The sequence below is a fragment of the Aythya fuligula genome, chromosome 2 (assembly GCF_009819795.1).
Source record: "Aythya fuligula isolate bAytFul2 chromosome 2, bAytFul2.pri, whole genome shotgun sequence".
Taxonomy (NCBI): Eukaryota; Metazoa; Chordata; class Aves; order Anseriformes; family Anatidae; genus Aythya; species Aythya fuligula.
Genome location: NC_045560.1, coordinates 24,137,673 through 24,156,569, shown reverse-complemented (window position 1 = coordinate 24,156,569; position 18,897 = coordinate 24,137,673). Strand labels below are relative to the sequence as shown.

The 18,897-nt window shown below is 37.1% G+C and overlaps 1 protein-coding gene across 6 annotated transcripts in view; it reads right to left on the bottom strand.

Annotated features, from left to right (window-relative positions):
• Window positions 1-18,897, bottom strand: part of CDK14 (cyclin dependent kinase 14) — a 328,926-nt gene that overhangs the window by 56,485 nt on the left and 253,544 nt on the right. For all 6 annotated transcript variants that reach the window (XM_032181404.1, XM_032181407.1, XM_032181405.1 and 3 more), the window contains 2 exons: window positions 8,176-8,315; window positions 3,850-3,996 (listed from right to left, as the gene is read on the bottom strand). In XM_032181404.1, coding sequence (XP_032037295.1) covers window positions 3,881-3,996; window positions 8,176-8,315 — 256 coding nt within the window. In that variant the 3' untranslated portion in view covers window positions 3,850-3,880. The remainder of the gene's footprint in view (window positions 1-3,849; window positions 3,997-8,175; window positions 8,316-18,897) is intronic.

Here is an 18,897-nt window from a genome sequence, read left to right as displayed (position 1 = left end):
ACCAGCAGGCACAATTTTTTATTTATTTATTTTTCTTTTGCATTATCACAAAGCTTTAAAGATAATTGGATATGGTCACAAGATTTCTTCCCTTTCTCCCTGAAACACTAATTCACTGCTGACTGATTCCTCTCTGTAAAATTGAGCTCATTACTACATATTTACTAATTTTCTCCAATTGGGCGCAGTCTGAAAATTGACCTTGGTAGCTTCAAATGTCATCTCGTTCCCTGTGGGCACTGAAATAATGTGTTGTCTCTCTCCTGGAGTCCATGACAATGACACAATTTAGTCCACAAATACCCTATTAGTAGTAGAGGTCTCACAGGCATTATCGAGGTTTTCAGAAACATGTCTCAGGTTACTGCTATTTCAGGGATTTTTTGGATTTGTAAGCAGCTATGCTGCAGTCAAGCAACTGAAGCACTACAATATTTTACAGAGTAAAATTCTCAGGGATGCACCAGTTTCTTCAGCTGCTCCTTGAAGCTATTTCTGAGGGTAGCAGATGAGCTCTAACAAACGATGACACAGCCATTTACGAAGTTACTGCCTTTAGCTCCTCTCCTTCACCAATCTGCCAGAAATTGCTGCTTCCAAAGTTGGCAGATGCTGATGTTTGCCAATGCCTCAGCCACTCCTGGGCAAAGCCTAGCCTCTCTGCTTTCTAAAACCTAGAGAAAGGTGGATTTAATTCAGCGGGTGCACTGTTAGGGCAGTAGCTTCTGGCAAGCATGTGGAGAGCACAGCAGGAGGTGATAATTTCTTAAATTATCACAGCAAGATTTGGCACTGTTTGTTTGTTGGAGCTCTCTATTTTATTCTCTATTCTGCCCTGAAAAATAGTAAATGAGGAAGAAAGGACTGGACTCAACAGACAAAAGACATAAAACTAGAATTTTCTTCTGCACCTCTGTGCTTCTGAAATCAGTTGAAGATGGTTCCTTTTTTTATTGTTATTATTATTATTTTGCATCTGTCTTCTAATAAATTCCAATACAATGTATAAATGTGTAAAAAAATAATACATATATATATATATATATAAAGACAGAACTATTCCCCCTCCCCATTTTCCCCATCACCTGAGAGGATTTAGAGATCAAGTGCCTAAAGATATTTCTCTTTAGCAGCTTCCTGATGAATACTGGAACACTTCAAAACATTTGCAATGGAAATACTTAGCTGCTATTTTAGATGCGAACTATACAAATGAACTGGACTGTTCATACTCCAAAATTCAGGTTCGCTGCAAACACAGTCAGGAGCAAGGATCCTATCCCTTTGACAAGGCCATCATAAATGCTCTGCTGTGTTTTCATGTGCACCAGTCATTCTACACCTGGATACTGAGGCACTCAGATATGTTTTGAAAAAAGGCTCCTTTTTACACCATGTAGTAAGGAACAGTTGCTTCAAAAGTGCAATTTGTTGGATCTATTTTAGATGCCTTCTCTGGGACAAGAAGACCCAAGCTCCAGAAGTACTTTTTTCTCTTTAACTGCAAAGGATAGTCTAGCAATTAGCTCGGATGCAAACATCTACCTACAGTTAAATAGATTCCACCCCTTCCCAGCTTCCATACCAACACTATATATGCAAAGTCTGTTCAAGAAGTTGGGTAAAAATATGTCCAAGAGATGGTCTATGAGTATTTTGTTCCCTCTGCTTTTTTCATATTCTGATTGGCACTTTTTCTTTATCCCCACTGGGTGTGATGTTATCCATCATTCTCACTGATACTTCAACAACTTGTTGTTTATCTACTAATCACCTCACCTACCTGATACCTTCATGGGTCTGTTTTTTCTGTGTTTTTTTTTTTGTTTGTTTTTTGTTTTGGTTTGGTTTTGTTTTGTTTTGTACATCCTGTTGCTTCACTGAGCCTTGTGAATGGAGACCTTAACTGAATATCTCATAACAACATCCTACTTGTCAGTCACTACTTTACTACTTAAAATGACAGCCACCTGCTACTCAGATTAAGCCTTCAGCAGACCTCCCTTTCACATTATCAAAACTTCAGTCTTTTTTTCCAGCTCCGTTCACTCTCAGCACTGAGTGTTCTTTCTACTTGCTTGTTGGTCTCATTCCTTTAAAGGTTTCCATTCATCCTAATGATTCCTTAGCAAGGTCCAGGTTCCATGTCCACATTGCTTCTGCCTCCCCTAATATTCTAATTTCATCTGATCAAGCCCCAATTCTCTAAATAGTATAAGTAAGAGGACTTTTATTTTGAACAGATACTCTTCAAGTGTTACCTGTTTTCCCCCATATTAAGGAACAAATCAAATACTGCAATCAGGAACTGGTCTTTATTGCATTGTACACACCTAATACAACACAGTCCCAAGCCATGATGGAAAACTGAAATCAATAACGTACACAAACCACAACTTAACATTTGTTAAGCATCTCCAGATCTTATACAATAAAAGGTGCTTTTCTGTATTAAAGCTGTGGTTGAATAGTCACAACAGTACAGCAATGAACATCAAAGGTACACATGGCTCTCTCTTTCTGCTTACAGATAAAATTTTTAAGAGTCGTCTGTGTCTGCTTAAGCAGATTCAGTAGGAATGATCAATCTGTTTTCTTTTGTGTTATCTTACATGCTGGTTTTCAAATAAAACTTTTTATTACGTATTTTGTATAAATGAAAAAAATCATTTGTTTGGAGGCAACAGAAAGGAGATTCTGTACATTAGGAATGAGATTCTGTACTTAAGCTTCCACACAAAAGGTCTTTAGCACAGATGGGCACATTCTAAATTTACTTTAGATGAATGATATGTCACGTTAGAACAGACAAGGTTGAAGAGATGTCTGCAGGGACACAGCCCCAGGAAAAAGTAGGGATTAGCTTGTCAATAAAGATGTAAACAGACTGCTCTGAGGCAGCCTCATTTCTGACATTAGAAAATCTTAAATGGTTTGCTGCCAAAGAGCATGTGCAAAAATTGGGGCAGTCTGTCAAGACTGAAATCTATTCATTTCAGTTTTCAGCACTTGTCTGCCAGGCAAATGAACTCTTTTACATTACAGGGTTAAAAAACATTGCATGTAAACATACAGCAGTAAAAAAGTGAATATAATTCATTAGGGAAAATTACATCTGATACCATAACAAGCAGACACAGCTGAAGATAGACTTCATGCAAATATAAACCACATAAATACCAGAGTATACCTTTCAATAGGTACAAGAGCAGCAGAAGAGAGTTAATACTGTGATATAACAACCACTCCCTGCCTTAAGTCAGTAAGCAGCCCCACTACTCACCTGCCCTTCTCTGGTTCTGTTCTATTATCTGAACTTAAATTACATGCTATTTCACTGCTGAAGAACTATGCTGAAGATGGGGTATCAAACCCCCAAGGGGTATCAAAGCCATCCAAGAACAAGAAGAGTTCAAGCAGATCCAGCGATATCGATCAAATTTATTAACATGTCAACACTTCTGTCTCCATCAAGAACATCCTTCTGCTATCAAGGCTACCGAATCTACTATTATTTTTTTTGTCCTTGCCCTCAGTTTTAACTAGAGAACTGGAAAGAGGTATTTTATCTTTCCTTATCCTACTAGGGGAAAAAAATCAGTCCAAATTAAAGGCAACCCAATGTTTAATCTGCTGGCACTGACTTCAGCAATGTTTCCTGTCAGTCACACTGATCCTGCCCACAAGACCAAGAATTTACACTAATTTTATTGACAAATCTATACTGCAAAAACAGATTATCTGCCTGATCATGTGTAATTTAAGAAATGTGCAGTTCAATTTTATATTGTGTCTTCAGAAAACTAAACAGTATTTTCAAAGATACACCTTCCAATAATCATGTCTTACCTGCATTATCTGTTGTGAACATAGGTATTCTTCAATGTTTGCTGTTTGATACACCTTTGCCGTAGCTATTGTTTTTTCCAAAGACTCTCATACTTTCTCCAGTCTCTGGTTGTAATCTTACATTCGGTACAGTAAAAATAGAAGACACTGCAAAAAAGAACATCAGATCAGAAACTCTGATTTTTCCCCAAAAAGTAGCAATTTAAAAATAATTAGCTAATATCTGTGGCAAACACAATACTGAATAAATCAATACAGCTTTTATATATACCATCAATTATGCAAACAAGAACTGTAAAAATTCTGAATGCAAAGGAATGGTATGTATGATGGAGGCTGTATGATGCACATATTTTCTATTGCTTAAGCCTTGTTTTAAAAAAACAAAACCAAAATCAATCAACACAGCAAAATGAAATAATAAACAAAACAAAACAACAACAGCAAAAAACACAACTGGTTCCAGGGGGAGTGTTTGCTAGTCTTTGCACTGCTTTGTAATTCATATTTTCCTTTTTAAAATTTCCTCTCTGACAGCGTTTAGGAATAAGTATGAACATGAAAATATACAGCAGGGTTTTGCAATAATGTGACATCACATATTCCGTCTTCCAAATCTTAATGCCAGTAGAAATGAGTTATTAGACTTAATGTTATTAAGTGTTAAAGACAACTAGGTTTGTTTAAAATATTCCAAAAATTCAAAAAGCTTTCACATAAAGCAAATCCTTCTTGCATTTCTACGTAACACCAGGCAACTAATTAGTAGTATACATGACATTAATCATAGGGATCTAACTACAAATGGCTAAGGACACACACTGATTATATGAAAACTCATTTTTACTTTGGATGCCTCAAAAAAGATGGGGAAAAATGGCTGGTTTTCAGTATCTTCTGAGAGCAAATGTCCATACAAAAATATCCTCAGATAGCTGCCAGTGAATGACTGCATGAGGAAATGTTAACAGTCTGCTTGTTTAAAGAATTAATCAGGGCCATAGTACTTTTTTGCTTTGTTTTGTTTGTCTGCTTGTTTGTGTTTTCACTAGTATAGATGTAATTTTGTGGAGATACTTTTTATTTTTTTATGTACGAGATCTTTACACCATATTTTTGACATCTCATCTTGAATGTCCTATTCTGCTGTCCTTGGTAACATAGATTCTGAATTACATATTCTATCCAAATAAATCAATAATATGAGCTTTCAGGTATGAAAGCAGAAAAGGGGAAGGACTAAAACTACTATTTTCAATAGAAAATAACAAGAACACATATTTAGTAACAGGACTTAATCTACAGATTAGTACTCAGGTCTGAGATGAATGAGGGTGGCGTTACTTTATAAACTGTACTGTATTCACAGACAATTTTTTTTTTTTCAGAATTGCAAAAGTCTTGTCTTTTTAATGCAACATTTTAAAAAATTGACAGCAGCTAGATGTTAGATCTTATTTGGAAATTGAATTTCCAAGCCAATTGAAATTATGCCTTGGCTCGAAACCAAAAGAAACCAAAAATCAAACTTTTTGTGAATAAACTCTCAAATCTTTCAAATAAATTTTGCATATGTATTTAAAAATAAAACACACGATCAAAATGCTATCCTGTAAAATATTACAGAGAATATAAATACATAGTACTAAAGTCAAAACAGAAAGAGACAGGGTTGTTAAGGTTGTGGGTTTTTTTGTGTATGTGGGGGTGGTGGTGTTTTTTTTTTTTTACATATCTGATTTAGGCAGAGTCACTGTACTTCTGTACTATGATTCCAAATAAACAATATTTTCTGATTGAAAATCATACGATCTTTTTTTTTTTTTTTTTCCTTTATCTTTTTCTTTTTTCTTTTCCTCTCTTCTGCTTCACCTGTGAGTCTTTCATTGTTTTTGGTTCTAAATCCTGATATTTGCAGTTCAGCACTAGGATGAAATTGGACAAAACAGATTCCATGATGAATACTATCATGCACATTTCCATCGTGCATGAAGTCTCAATGTATTTACACCTGCATTTAATGAATTATCATTAGCAAGTCCTTCCCAATGTAAAATATTAACCCAGAGAACTAGAATTGCAAAAAGTGGTAATTTCACGACACAGTAAACATTTTCCCATCTCTCCAAAGTATATGACTTCTTTGTTTTGGAAATATGTTTACAAGTATATCCAACTCATACTAAATAGAAATGATTGTAGTATTTGATACTGGGATTGTCCTTTCTTGCATCTGGATTTATGCTTCATAATGATTATCTACTAGCCACAGAAATAGTCTTTCTGTAACTCAAAATTTTACTGGAGGCATTTAGAAGAACCTTGCTTTAAAATATAATGATTTTTCATCTTTATTCTCCCCCCTTCAAAAGGTTTCACTGCTCCTGATGTTTAACGTTATGCAAAGACGTGTTTCTGCCAATGAATATCGCCTTATGGTTATGCTTCTGCAAATAACCTGCTGTGAGCTGATAAAAGGATTAATGCAGCCAAAATTCTTAATCTGTGAAATTACAAATTAAATTCTCATATTAAAAATACCACCCTGAGGTATTTTTTGTGGTTTTAATTCCCCTCTGGTGTTCTGCATACATTGTGCTTGTTAATGACTAGGACAAGACTGTCTCTGTTGGCAGCCTGCTGCAGAGTGATAATGTGTAGGCATTTACTTCACTGATAGAACTGGATTTAACCACTGACTGATAAACTAAGTGGCAAGTGGGTAATAAGTCCATATTAACAGAAAAGTACTACTGCAGAATTCAGAATTCAAAATCCTGGCTAGACTGAATCACACAGTCAGAAGGATTGAGATGTCACCAGTGAAGAGTGATTTTTGTTTTCCATTTAGTGGAAAAGGATAAATGAACTGGCATTCTTGATGTTTCATTAGTCCTGAAGAAATGAATCTCTTTGCATCAATTTCAGCAAAGACAGACTTTCAACAGTACCCTTAATTTACACTGCACCTTTTGAATTTTCAGCTTGTGAAGTGCCACAGTCAGAAAACTGAGTGGTGTGGGCAGAGGAGGAAACTATGAATCTTTTTGCAGAGCAAGGACAAGGTCCGTGATGTAGCCTATGCTGTACAAGAATTGGTATTGCCAGTTCAGTTTTAATGTTCACATTCTACAAATGGGGCAGAGCAGAGTCTTTAGAGCAGAGTCAGGAGTAGGGTACTTGGAGTGCCAGTCCACAGTACTAGCTCAAAATGTAACCATTACAGACGTTGAGGATGGAAAAGCTAAACTTTTGGGAAATTAAAGTTTTCTTAATGAGACTGAAGTAAACAAAATCTATTGTGGATTAATATTCAGAATGTGAACTCATTTTTTACAAGCAAAGCTTTAAATTAGCCATAATTAAACACACATTATGTTGTTGCATATCTGAAAATTTTGCTTTGACGTACTGGATTTAGATATTTTGCTAATGAGAGTATGTTGGAAAGGAGAAAATAGCAACCACTGTTCTAATGAAAGCATGCTTCCCTTCCTTATATTGTGCTAAATCAAAATAGTGATTGGTATTCCCCTATGAAACCTATTTTTAATGCCAGAATCTTCATCAAAAATTTCATGCATGGTAATATTTTTCCACAAAATAAATAGTAGTGAATTTTAACACTCTGGAAAAGGTATGGACATATATGAAATAAATGAATTGCAAATATTAAAGAGATAACTGACAAAATACATATCAATAGGATAATATTTGCCAAGTCAACTGGAAAGCATTTTGTTTAATAAAATAAATTAAAACATGGATATAAATTCTGAAAGCTTTCTCAGTTAGTAATATCATCTCCCATTCTCTTCTTACACTGTTTAATTCAGGAAATTAAGCAATTTTCTACTTTGTGTTTCTCAGACTTCTGAATGCCAATCTCTTTCTTAAAGGTTACTGTTAAAACAGATAGAGATTCTGTGAATCAAACATAGCTGGATTTTTATCCTGTATGCTGCAGCTAGTTAAGAAGTACTGTATGTTATAAAGTGAAAAGCACTAAATATGTAAATTGTATTTTTCCTTTTGCTTTATGACAATTCAGATAATTCTCTTGGCTGCACACATAATCAAATACAAAGATAGCTAGCTGCAGACTGCAGAGTAGAGATAGCAAAAAAAAAAAAAATCCATTTTTTCCTGTGTCAAGCTAACTATGTAATTTCAAATACACAATTGCTGTCACGTATTTTGTGTGTGGATGTGCAGGTCCACGAAGGAGTTTGCATGTGAGTGTTAGCATACATACAAGTATACACACATGCATCTGTGTGAACTAGTGTCTTTGTTTTCAATCGATTCAGAGGTGGTTATACTCACTATCAGTTAACTCCCATAGCCGTGGGGGCAGATCACTGAAATACTCATGGCTCAGGGCTGCCTGTGCTGACAATCTGTTCTTTGGGAAACACTGGAGTAGTTTGGAGGCTAGATCTTCTGCATGATTCACATAGCTGAGCCTGAAACACAAACAAGAAGGTTTTTTCTGAAAAACAATCTCATTATCCTGTTTACTAATACCATCTGCAGTCAGCACAGTTGAAATGAGTCTTGCTAGCCAGTATAAAGACAAAGTCTGTTTGGGGGTGCTACTGGGAAACACATTCCTCAGGTTAGAAAGTCAATGAATTATTTCTGGATTGACAGCACAAAATTCATGCACATTTTACATATATAGAGCACCTATTATACCATATCACAAATGCCCTACCTAGTACCCTAAAGGATTGTGAGCAACAGCATCTAGAAAGCAACTGTTCTGATTCCTTCATTTACATTTTCTTCGAGCATACTGACAGGCTGAGAATTTACAGCACTGGAGACAAGCGTTTATTACTATCTAAAATAATGAAATCCAAGTTTAAAATAACAGTAGTATTTACCCAACTTTGTGAAGTATCAGATTTTAAAATTCAATGATAATTAACATATAACATCAAGTTTCATAAAGACATTTGTCTTTTGTGAAGTGTTTTTGATTTATTTTTGACTTACTTTTCATATATTCACATGGCAGAAGGCTGACTCTTCATTAAGTGTAAATACAATGCAAACATTAAATTGTAAGTGAATTATCTTTTCTAACCTACCTAGGGAATTCTGATAAAACGTAGTGCTTTACTGACAGGTAAAGCACTACCTCCCCATGTTTGGGGGTATTATATGAAAATAGAGACTAAAAATAAAAGATTTAGAGGGAACAGAATAAAATGGTGATAATCAGGATGTGGCTTTGTTCTACTATTCTACAGCCACCTCCTAAATTTCCAAAGCCACCAAACTTCTTGTAATACACAGTCCAAGAAGAAGTGCTGAATCTTGTAGACATCATGTTGCTACTATTAGTAAGTAACTGTATAAATTCAGTCATGCCTTTGCTCAGTAAAGATCTTTTGTCAGGTAAAAATGCTAAAATATATTAAAGGTCTTCTATTTTCCACTGTGCTAGTTTACCAATACAGATATAGTAGACTGCAGTCCAAAATACTTCAGTATTTGAAAAAGAAGGTGTTGGCATCCTCTAAAATCAGAAAACCTACAGCATTTTTCTTGCAAATTCTCGTTCTTGTTCAGTTCAAGATGGCTTTCTGGAGTAGCGTTCAATGAACATGGATTACAAAGCAGTACTCATATTTTCATGCATTTGAATTGCATAAGGTATAAAAATATACTTTATACTTTATAGGATATACGATTAGGTGAAAACCCTGCAACAATGAATAGACAACATTGAAAATTATAAATGAAATAATATTAAATTGTTATTCTACTGAGAGATTTAAGTCTCAAATGTCATAGACACAGCCTTTCTTGTCCACACTATGTATGAAAAAAAAAACACAAGTCAAAAGCATCTCCTCACATTTTGCTCTTGAGATTTTTGCACATAGTATAGTAGTGCAAACCTACTAGTACATATACTAGTAGGTATAAGTGATTAGTAGACTAAATCATGTGCTAACATATGTATAACATGCCAACGTTTATAATGCTTCAAAAAATATGCAATTGTCTCTCTTCTTAATTTCCAGCAACTGTATGCTGTACAGGAATTTTTGACTACTGAACATATCTGATCGGGTCTTGAGAACAGACAGGATATTTATCCAAAAATTACCCAGGGACCAATTGCCCAGAAATGTTGACCACTTTAAGCCACTACTTCTCATCAGCCAGAGAACATTTGGATGCCCGATCCCTGGAAGTTTCAAGGCCAGACTGGATGGGGCTTTGAGCAACTTGGTCTGGTGGGAGGTGTCCCTAACCAAGGTGAGCAGTGTGGAACTGGGTTTAAGGCCCCTTCCAGCCCAAACCATTCTGTGATTCTGTGATACGATAATCTTAAAGAAGTCTCAGGGTTTGGATTTGGAAACATTATTCTAAGTTAAACAGATGCAAAAACTCTAGTGTTCCTGATGGGCATAATTTTTCTGTGGTGCTTTTTTTTTTTTTTTTTTTTTTTTTTTTTTTTCAAATTTTCAGTTCATGACAAAATGAAGGCATCTTGAATGAGACAGTTATTGCCTATAAATTAGAATCTAGAAAATAATTAATTCCAGACTCCTTAAACTACCAGATTGTAGAAATTCCTTCACTCAACTTTTTTCAAATCACAGGAAAGTTCATTATAGAACACAGCAAAATACCAAGAGAAAAGGCTAGTCTCAACAAAGAAAAGGAAAAAAGAGGGCTGAATACCCACGGAGAATTGGCATTAATTCTTCTACACATCCAAAATTCCCATGGACCAGTTATTATATTGAGTCAGTGAGGCCTGTCTTGTGTCCTAATCCCACCTGCACCAATTATTTGTCAAGAGATCCTGGCAAATCATTTCACTATTTTTTTTTTTTTATTTTTCCCACACAGGTGGGAGCTTTTTAGTACCCAGCGTATACTTGCTCTGTCTTGAATGAAAGGCAATATTAAAAAAATGTGGTCACTTATGTAAATCATTAAATATTGCCTTCCAATGTAAGAAAAAGAATTGTGCCATCCTTAGCTAATCCGTAGGCATAGAAAAGAACATTCAAAAATTAATGAATTCTGAATTGCAGGTGAAATCATGGGTGATGAAATGCTACTTCCTTAGTGTTCTTGAATAAAGTAGTACCATTGTTTTGACTGTATGAATGGTAATCAAAGTATCTGGTGCATTGCTGGCATTTGTTTAAAAAGAAAATAAGATTTACTAATAAATTTAAAGTATTTTGAGGAGGAATGGTTTAGGAAGCCAAAGTCACCTTCTCAGTTCAGAAAGCAAAAAGGTATCAGTCAACCAAAGTCAATCAAGAAGTCACAGATAAGTATCAAGTAATCATCAGATTATACATAAATGCGATATAAAAACAACAAAAGTATCTAGGGTTGCAACATAATCACATCCACTAACGAAATCATTGTGAATAAATCAGTCAAAAGTAGAACCAGACTTAAGAGTCAATAAATAGAAAAAAATCATCACACAGCCTGCAAAAATAGTTCTTTCTGCTCTAATTATTATATTTCCTTGACCTGATAATAGTCCAAGTAGGGCTGTGGTGGGTTAGTTGTTTATACAGTGCTTTGAAGATTCCAGTTGGCACATTATTAGCATCAAGTTTCCGAGCATTTATAGATTTTAAAGTCAGAAGGGACCAGAGGGATCAAGTCTCACCTCTTGTGTAACACAGGCCAAAGAAGATCATCCAAGTAACTCATGGATCAAATAATTACTTTTAACTATGCAAAGTTCTACATAAAAGTCTTAGCTTTGTTTATAGAGCAATGTTTGAACAGCAATGACAAAATTCTCCAAATAACGTGTCTTCTGCTAAGGTCATTTCTGGACACTGCAAAAGTCATATGCATGCTGAATCCTAAGGCTGTCAGTCTTCAAACTGATGCCTTAGTGGAATGCATAACTAATTTTGCTGCTTTGTTTACAGACAAGCTATTCTTTCACTTATGAAAAATGCACTGTATGATCATGTATTTAAATTACCTCTACTATATCAGAATTGTTTGGAGAAACCCATTTAATGTATCAACTCAGTTGTTTGGAATGTCAGAACGCTTGGTTTTGGTGTTTTGTTGTTGTTATTGTTTGTTTGTTTGTTTTTGCCAATAGTCTCTTTAAAGTCTCCTCCTTCAAATATTAACTGTTTGACTGATGTAAGTTGGTAACATGATTCCTCAACAGGGACAAAGGCTGAATGTTCTGATGGGGTTCAGTAGTTAAGTATCTAAGACAGAAAAAGTTAACAAAAAGAACTAAAGAAAAAAAAAAGATTTGATTTTTAAATACACCTCCTTCAGTATGTGACAGGATGGAATTTCATACAATATGGCTTTGTGTCTAAAACATAATAGCATGTTTTGTCTCACAGCAGTTGGGCCATATAGTAACTTGGCATGCATGATATGGCAAGTCTCAATATTCACGCTTCACTTACTGTCACACTAATCACTGAGGAATAGTTACTAGCCATGACAGCATACATACATGCTTTCAGAAAATGTAGCATACAGCAGAATACAGAGAAACCTTTGGCAATGAGCATTAGATAACATGTAGATGCTGTTTTGAGAAATACTAGGAATATTTTTACAGACCTACTCTGATGACATTTGCAAAAACACTCTAATTTTCAGCTTAGTCTCATATGCAATATACTGCCTTAGATGAACAAAAACAAGCACTACATGAACCTAACTCACTTTAAACATATATGAATCTGACTACACTTGAGCAGTTGTAAATCTCATTGGATTACAAGAATTTGATTTAATTTCAGAAAACAGGTTTGGATGTCTTTCTACTGCAAAGAAAGGTCAGTATTTGGTCAAGCAGAACATGGCTAAGATCACTGAAGTTTGGTTTAAGCTCTTGAGAAAAAAAAAAAAAGTTTGGGGCATGTGCAGTGAACTTCTGAACTTGGGGTGATTTGCTTTTAAATGCAACAAAGAATGCAGCTCAACTTCACATTAATAATTAAGACAAATAGGCATTAAAACAAATGGAAATAATATGCTGTCTATGTACTCCTAACAGCATGAGGTAAATACTTCCCAAAGCAAAAATCATTTACTGTGCATATTTTCCATTTCAAGATACAATTCTCACAGCATATCATTAATTCATTTCTTGACTGGAGTTTACAGCATGGCCTGGAGGAGAGGCACCTAACTCCCTGTGGAAACCCCAGCTCTGCTTCTTTATTCAATGTAATCCCTTGTCACCTGAAGTGCTGAAAGACGAAACAACAGTTAACTAGAACAATCACACCATTTAGTAGAGTTTAAAGTTTACAGGTATTTTACCTACAGTGGCACGGCTGCAAGGGCCATATCCCAGTTTTAGGATTTTCACCCAAGCCTGCTTGAGGCTGGCAGTCTTTCCATCTTCTCTCAGGCTCTAAGCCTCTGCTGACACAAAGCTGTGCCAACATCATATGGCACAGAAAGCAGTCAACATTTTCTTTGCAAATACCTTTATCTCCCAACCAGCTGATGCTCTGTGTGCCTCGACTGTTTCACATCTCTGGATATGTGTTTGACCCTGCTCAGAACAGCTACACAGCACATAGGCCAGAGCAGGGGCTACCTCAAGTAACATTTCCTTTTTTCCTTAATATCAGCAGTATTTTCCGTTGCTACAGCCCTGCCAAGAACACCTGCCATCCTCAGAGAAGCTGCATGGCAGCCCTAGCATGCAGAAACGCACTTGGGAGCTGCATCCCCAGCACACCTGGCGTGCCTCCGCAGAGGTGCCACGGAAGTAATTCAGCCACCACAAACCCTGCAATAAACGAGCACCAGTTTGGATGCAACGCTTTTAGCTTTTGGTACAAACGAAGGCACAAAGCGTGCACCTCAGGGTGGGAACCTAACAAAGTAAAGAAGGTATCGTTTTTCTCTATGGTTTGCACAGAGGGCACTGAGGACTGAAGGTGATGAACAAAGAGAGACTAAAGCTTTTGAAGGCTCATTGAAGCCATATTTTATTACTCAGCCTGGTTGATCAATCACGGTATATAGAATTTGCTCTACAGCACAGGGTAAAGGTACCTTAAGCCAAACTACACACTAACCTTTCAGCCTACAGGCACGGTCACAGGGCCCATATTTCAGTTTGGGGATCAGCCCTGTATCAGCTTGAGGCTGCCATTTAGTGCTGAGTAGTGTGCTTTAGAAGTGGTGCATCCCCAGACATCTCAAGCCCCTCTTGCTCCCAACAAACTGGTGCTGGCAGCAGTTTAGGCTCAGAACCACTGAGCTCTCTGTGCGTGCAGTGTTGCAAGACAAGCTCTCCAGGCCCCATAGGCAGCCAGTTCAATTGCACACGAAGCAAGGTTGCCACAAGTGCAGTATCCTGTTCAGGCTTCTTAGATCAGTGAAGCTGGGACAAATCCTGCACTAATGTGGCTACACTGCTACCAGCATCCTTGGCCTATATCCTTGCACACCACTGCACTCCAGTCTTTAGGCCTTCAAAGTCTCCACACAGGCGTATGAAACAATCTTTCTTTGGCAATTTAGAAATTAGTTCAATCCCTTTTAATTATATGTGTACTACAGTATCAGCAGTCTTATCTGCTGAAGTATTGAAAAGGTGGTCAAAATGTTTATTATTACAATAAAAGCCATGACAACCAGTGCTGAGCATTCTCCTCAGGATATTTGCATACAGCTAGAAGTATCAGTGTTTGATTCTTCAGTATTGTTGTTGAGATAGATTAGAAGAGGTGAGAGCCCTCTTTGGGAAGCTGTGGAGGTAAGTTCTTTCAGTGCAGTCCAACAAGGTAATAACCCTGACACACCTGAACTAACTCTCACTTGACAGTTGCCCAGATGCCATTAGCAGGAAAGCCGCCAAGATGAACAGCATTTCTTGAAAAGCGTGAATGCAATGAATGAAGGCTCTAACATTACAGGCAACTTTTTAATACTGTTCTTTTAGTTTACTTTAATTACTGTACATTTACCACTAGCTGTGTCATTCCTATATACTTGGTAAATTCTAAATGGGATCTACTGACCCTGTACATAAACCATTATTATAGCTGCAGCTCCTGAACTGCCCAGAATGAAGAACTATGATGTCAAATCTCTTTTTTGAGAACTGTTAGTTTTCTCTCAAGCACAAATACGTGTTAACTACCAAACCCTGTAATGTTTCAGTCCAAAAGAATCAGGACAGGATAATCCTGAACATCTCCAAATATCAAAGTTGATCACTCTTCCAAGGCTGAGTCACATAACTACAACATTTACGTGTCCCAATTAAAACCAATAGGGAAGAAACAACTCCAATAGCTTCAATGGCAGGAAGCAATAGCAGCCTGCAGAGCCTTCCTCCAGTGGCAGGCCGGGCATGCAGCTGGGGACAGGTGATCGGATCCTGCTGCTTCAGCACTGAGGGTTGGCTTGCTTCTTCCACAGCTAGAGATGATTACTACTTAGTCCCAGTGCCCAAGCAACTTTGCCACTTGCTGTAGTAAAACGGGTTTACTTAAACTGTTTGTGAATCATGTGAGGCTGCAGAGACACAGTTTGGTCACACCTAAACTAGGCAATGACGCAATCCAGACCCTCACAGCAAGTCACATTTGATAATGACTATTAAGCTCAGTCATGACTAGATCATAAAATCATTCAGATCTGTTTATGTGGGTAATCACTGAATATAACTCAGGACAAAATTTCCACATGAATCTATTTCTCCCTGACTCTTCCTGCACTATATTTGACTTTTTAGTGTTGTATCACATATATTACTGTATTTCTACAACATGACATTGCTTGTGATATCCTGTTTGAAAGGTTTTTTTCATATAGGAAGCAGAATATGACATCCCTACAGAACACAATGCCTTTAAAAACTGAATTTGATTAATTTGAACTTTAAATATTAAGCCTAAAGAGAATCAGTCAACATACAACAGACTTAACAGTACCCTGCTTTTTGTCTCCCGTAGCCTGACATACATCCAGCCTCGTTCTTGCTCTGATGTCTCCAAATAAATATGTTGGAACACAAAACTTTCCGAAGAAACCCAATACCAACTGTTGAGAGCTTAATGCAAAAAAGATACCATCATGACAATATTGTGTTTTTTGTCCACTATTCTATGCCATTTACATAAAGGTTTAAACATTTGATACTAGGTATCTTTTTTGCTAGTATAATAGATGCTGGAGCATTAGATGAAGTGAGTGAGAACTGAGTCTGTGTGGCCAATATTAAAGACAGCATGGAGAAGAAAAATAAGTGCATTTAAGCAGCAAATATACATTATATGTCAAATGATAGCATACTTCAAGCCACACTTGTGAGTGTGGCTTTCCATGATATGATCATACCCTTTCCTTAATTTTAGGGAAATCTCAGGTTGTGATATTCCAAATAGCGTGACTGCTGGGTACTGCTGCTGCTTAAAACCACAACAAATTATTTGAACACTAAATATTTTCTACCTTAAGTATTTCATTTCCATTCATTATTTCACCCAGTTTTCAGCAGATTCATCTCAGATACATATATTTCCCAGGGAAAGAATTTCCTAAGAAATTTTAATTAGAACATCCCTTACCATTTTGCCCTACAAAGAATTTAGCAACTATTTTTTTTTATAAAAAAATATTATTATTATTTATTTTTTTACATGCCACCAACAATCAGGTATCTATCTAAACTCTTTCTGCATCCCAGTAAGCCCAGTACTAACAATATTCATTATGGAAGATATGGTATATTGCACAATGACAGACTACTTCTGAGTATGCTGGATTTACAGTTTACTGCAAGGTCTTTGCTTGCTGTAAATGTAATTAATGAAAAACAGCAACATGGTGGTGACATCTAATCAGGAGCTTTTGATTATTTTGAAATTATTTAAAAGGCATTAATCTTATGATTAGGAGGATGCTTTTTAAAGGCTTTCTTCATGCACCTCAGCAAGCTGAACAGAATATCCTTGGAAAATAATAGAGCTAAAAATAATTACTAACACCTCAATCATTTTATGAGCTATTATTTCACCAGAAAATGGGGAAAATATATCTTTAATCCCGAACAAAAACTCTTCAAGGTTTATGTTCTCTATAAACCTTTCACTGAGAACTGAAAATATAAGTTAGTAATGCAATAAATGCCCTAACAAATATATCAGATTTTTCACTTAATGCTTTTTACAGGCTTAAACCAAACTGAGTGAAAGAAAATCACCTTTTAGAGTCTGACTCTTAAAGGAAGAATGCCTTTCTGTTATGCTTTTTAAAAGAAGGCATGGTGAATTTATATCAACTTCACTGAATCTTGGGGCATGATAAAAGGAAGAAAATACGGCAGTGAAGTTAACATTCCATAGCATTCTTTCTTCACATATTTATTTCCTCACTGGCTGGACATGAGCCAAAAAAGAGGAGGGAATAAACCCCCCCGAAACACAGAAATAGCTGAAATAAACCTTCGGCACACGACCCAGTCAAAGCTCTGTGCTCTTCTTCCTCCCACCCTCAACAACCTGGATTGTTTCTCTCCAAAAAAAATCCAAATAAAAATACATCAGAGGAAAGCCAACCAAACTCTGGATTTCAAATTTGTCACTGGGTGCTCCTGTTAGAGCAGTAAACAATTTTTTCCTATTTTCCTTTATACTACAGAAGGACAACCCAGCTGTCTTTTGGACCTATTACTTTTTGTAAAGTAAAAAAAAAACAACCAACCAACCAAATAAACGAAAAAAATAAGTTCTAGTAAATAAACATTAGCACTGCCCGATAAATCTCTGCCCTCTCATCCAATATTTTATTATCTTGGTTTTGAGAAGTCTTAATTTCATTCTAATGTAAATAAGAACTGGTCTGTTTGCTCAGTACTTCCCCAAGAATTTGCTGCAACGTTGCAGCATGCCGGCAGTGCCCTGAGAAGAGTGACCTCGCTTTAGTCAATGAAGCCAGAGATCATTTATCACAGTTAACCTACAAATCTGTCTTGCTGGGGCCTCAGGTCTGTCAACCACTTGGAAGCAGCTACTTGTCCTGTCCTCCCACAGCTCCCTCAAACACCAGATTGGTCTGATATTTTCTATTATTGTATACCTCTCAGCTAATAAAATATATTTTTATGGATATGGAATGATCAAGAGTACTTTGTATTTATTTATACAGCTCATTAAAGGTGGATGGAGATTTGGAGGCAGAGAGAATGCCCCAAGCCTAGAAAGCTCATGAAGACAGACCCCAGGCATATGCATGCATTTAACTTTATGTATATGAGTTGCCTGGTTGAACCCAATGAGACTAAGCAATTACATGCAAGGAGGCAACCTGGTCTTTTTGGAACTACACTCCTAAGCTAAGACATGACAGGGAAATGATGCAGACCTAGTAAACACTGAGAGGAGTAAACCAAGATTATTATAACAAGAGCAAATGTTCCCAGGAGGATGCCTGGAGCGAGGAGGTCGACTCCGCGCCTCAGGACTGCCTCCACCAAAAAAGACAGGAGGGTTATTGTTGTTGGTGACTCGATTCTTAGGGGAACAGAGGGCCCTATTTGTCGGCCGGACCCTACCCGTAGGGAAGTCTGCTGTCTCCCTGGGGCCAGGGTCAGGGACGTTGCCAGGAAGCTTCCTAACCTGGTACGCCCCTCTGACTATTACCCCCTTTTGATAGTCCAGGCGGGCAGTGATAACATCGAAGAGAGAAGCCTCAAGGCTATCAAAAGGGACTTTAGGGGGCTGGGTCGGTTAGTGGATGGAGCGGGAGTGCAGGTGGTGTTTTCGTCCATCCCTATGGTGGCAGGGAGGAGTTCAGAGAGGACACGGAAAGCCCACCTGTTAAACACGTGGCTCCGGGGCTGGTGCCAACGCAGAAATCTTGGGTTTTTTGATGATGGGGCACTTTACTCAGCACCTGGCCTGATGGCCGCAGACGGGTCCCTATCTTTTAGGGGAAAAAGGATCCTGGGCCAGGAACTGGCAGGGCTCATTGAGAGGGCTTTAAACTAGGTAGGAAGGGGGATGGGGCTGAGGCTAGGATTGTTGGGGCTGTGCC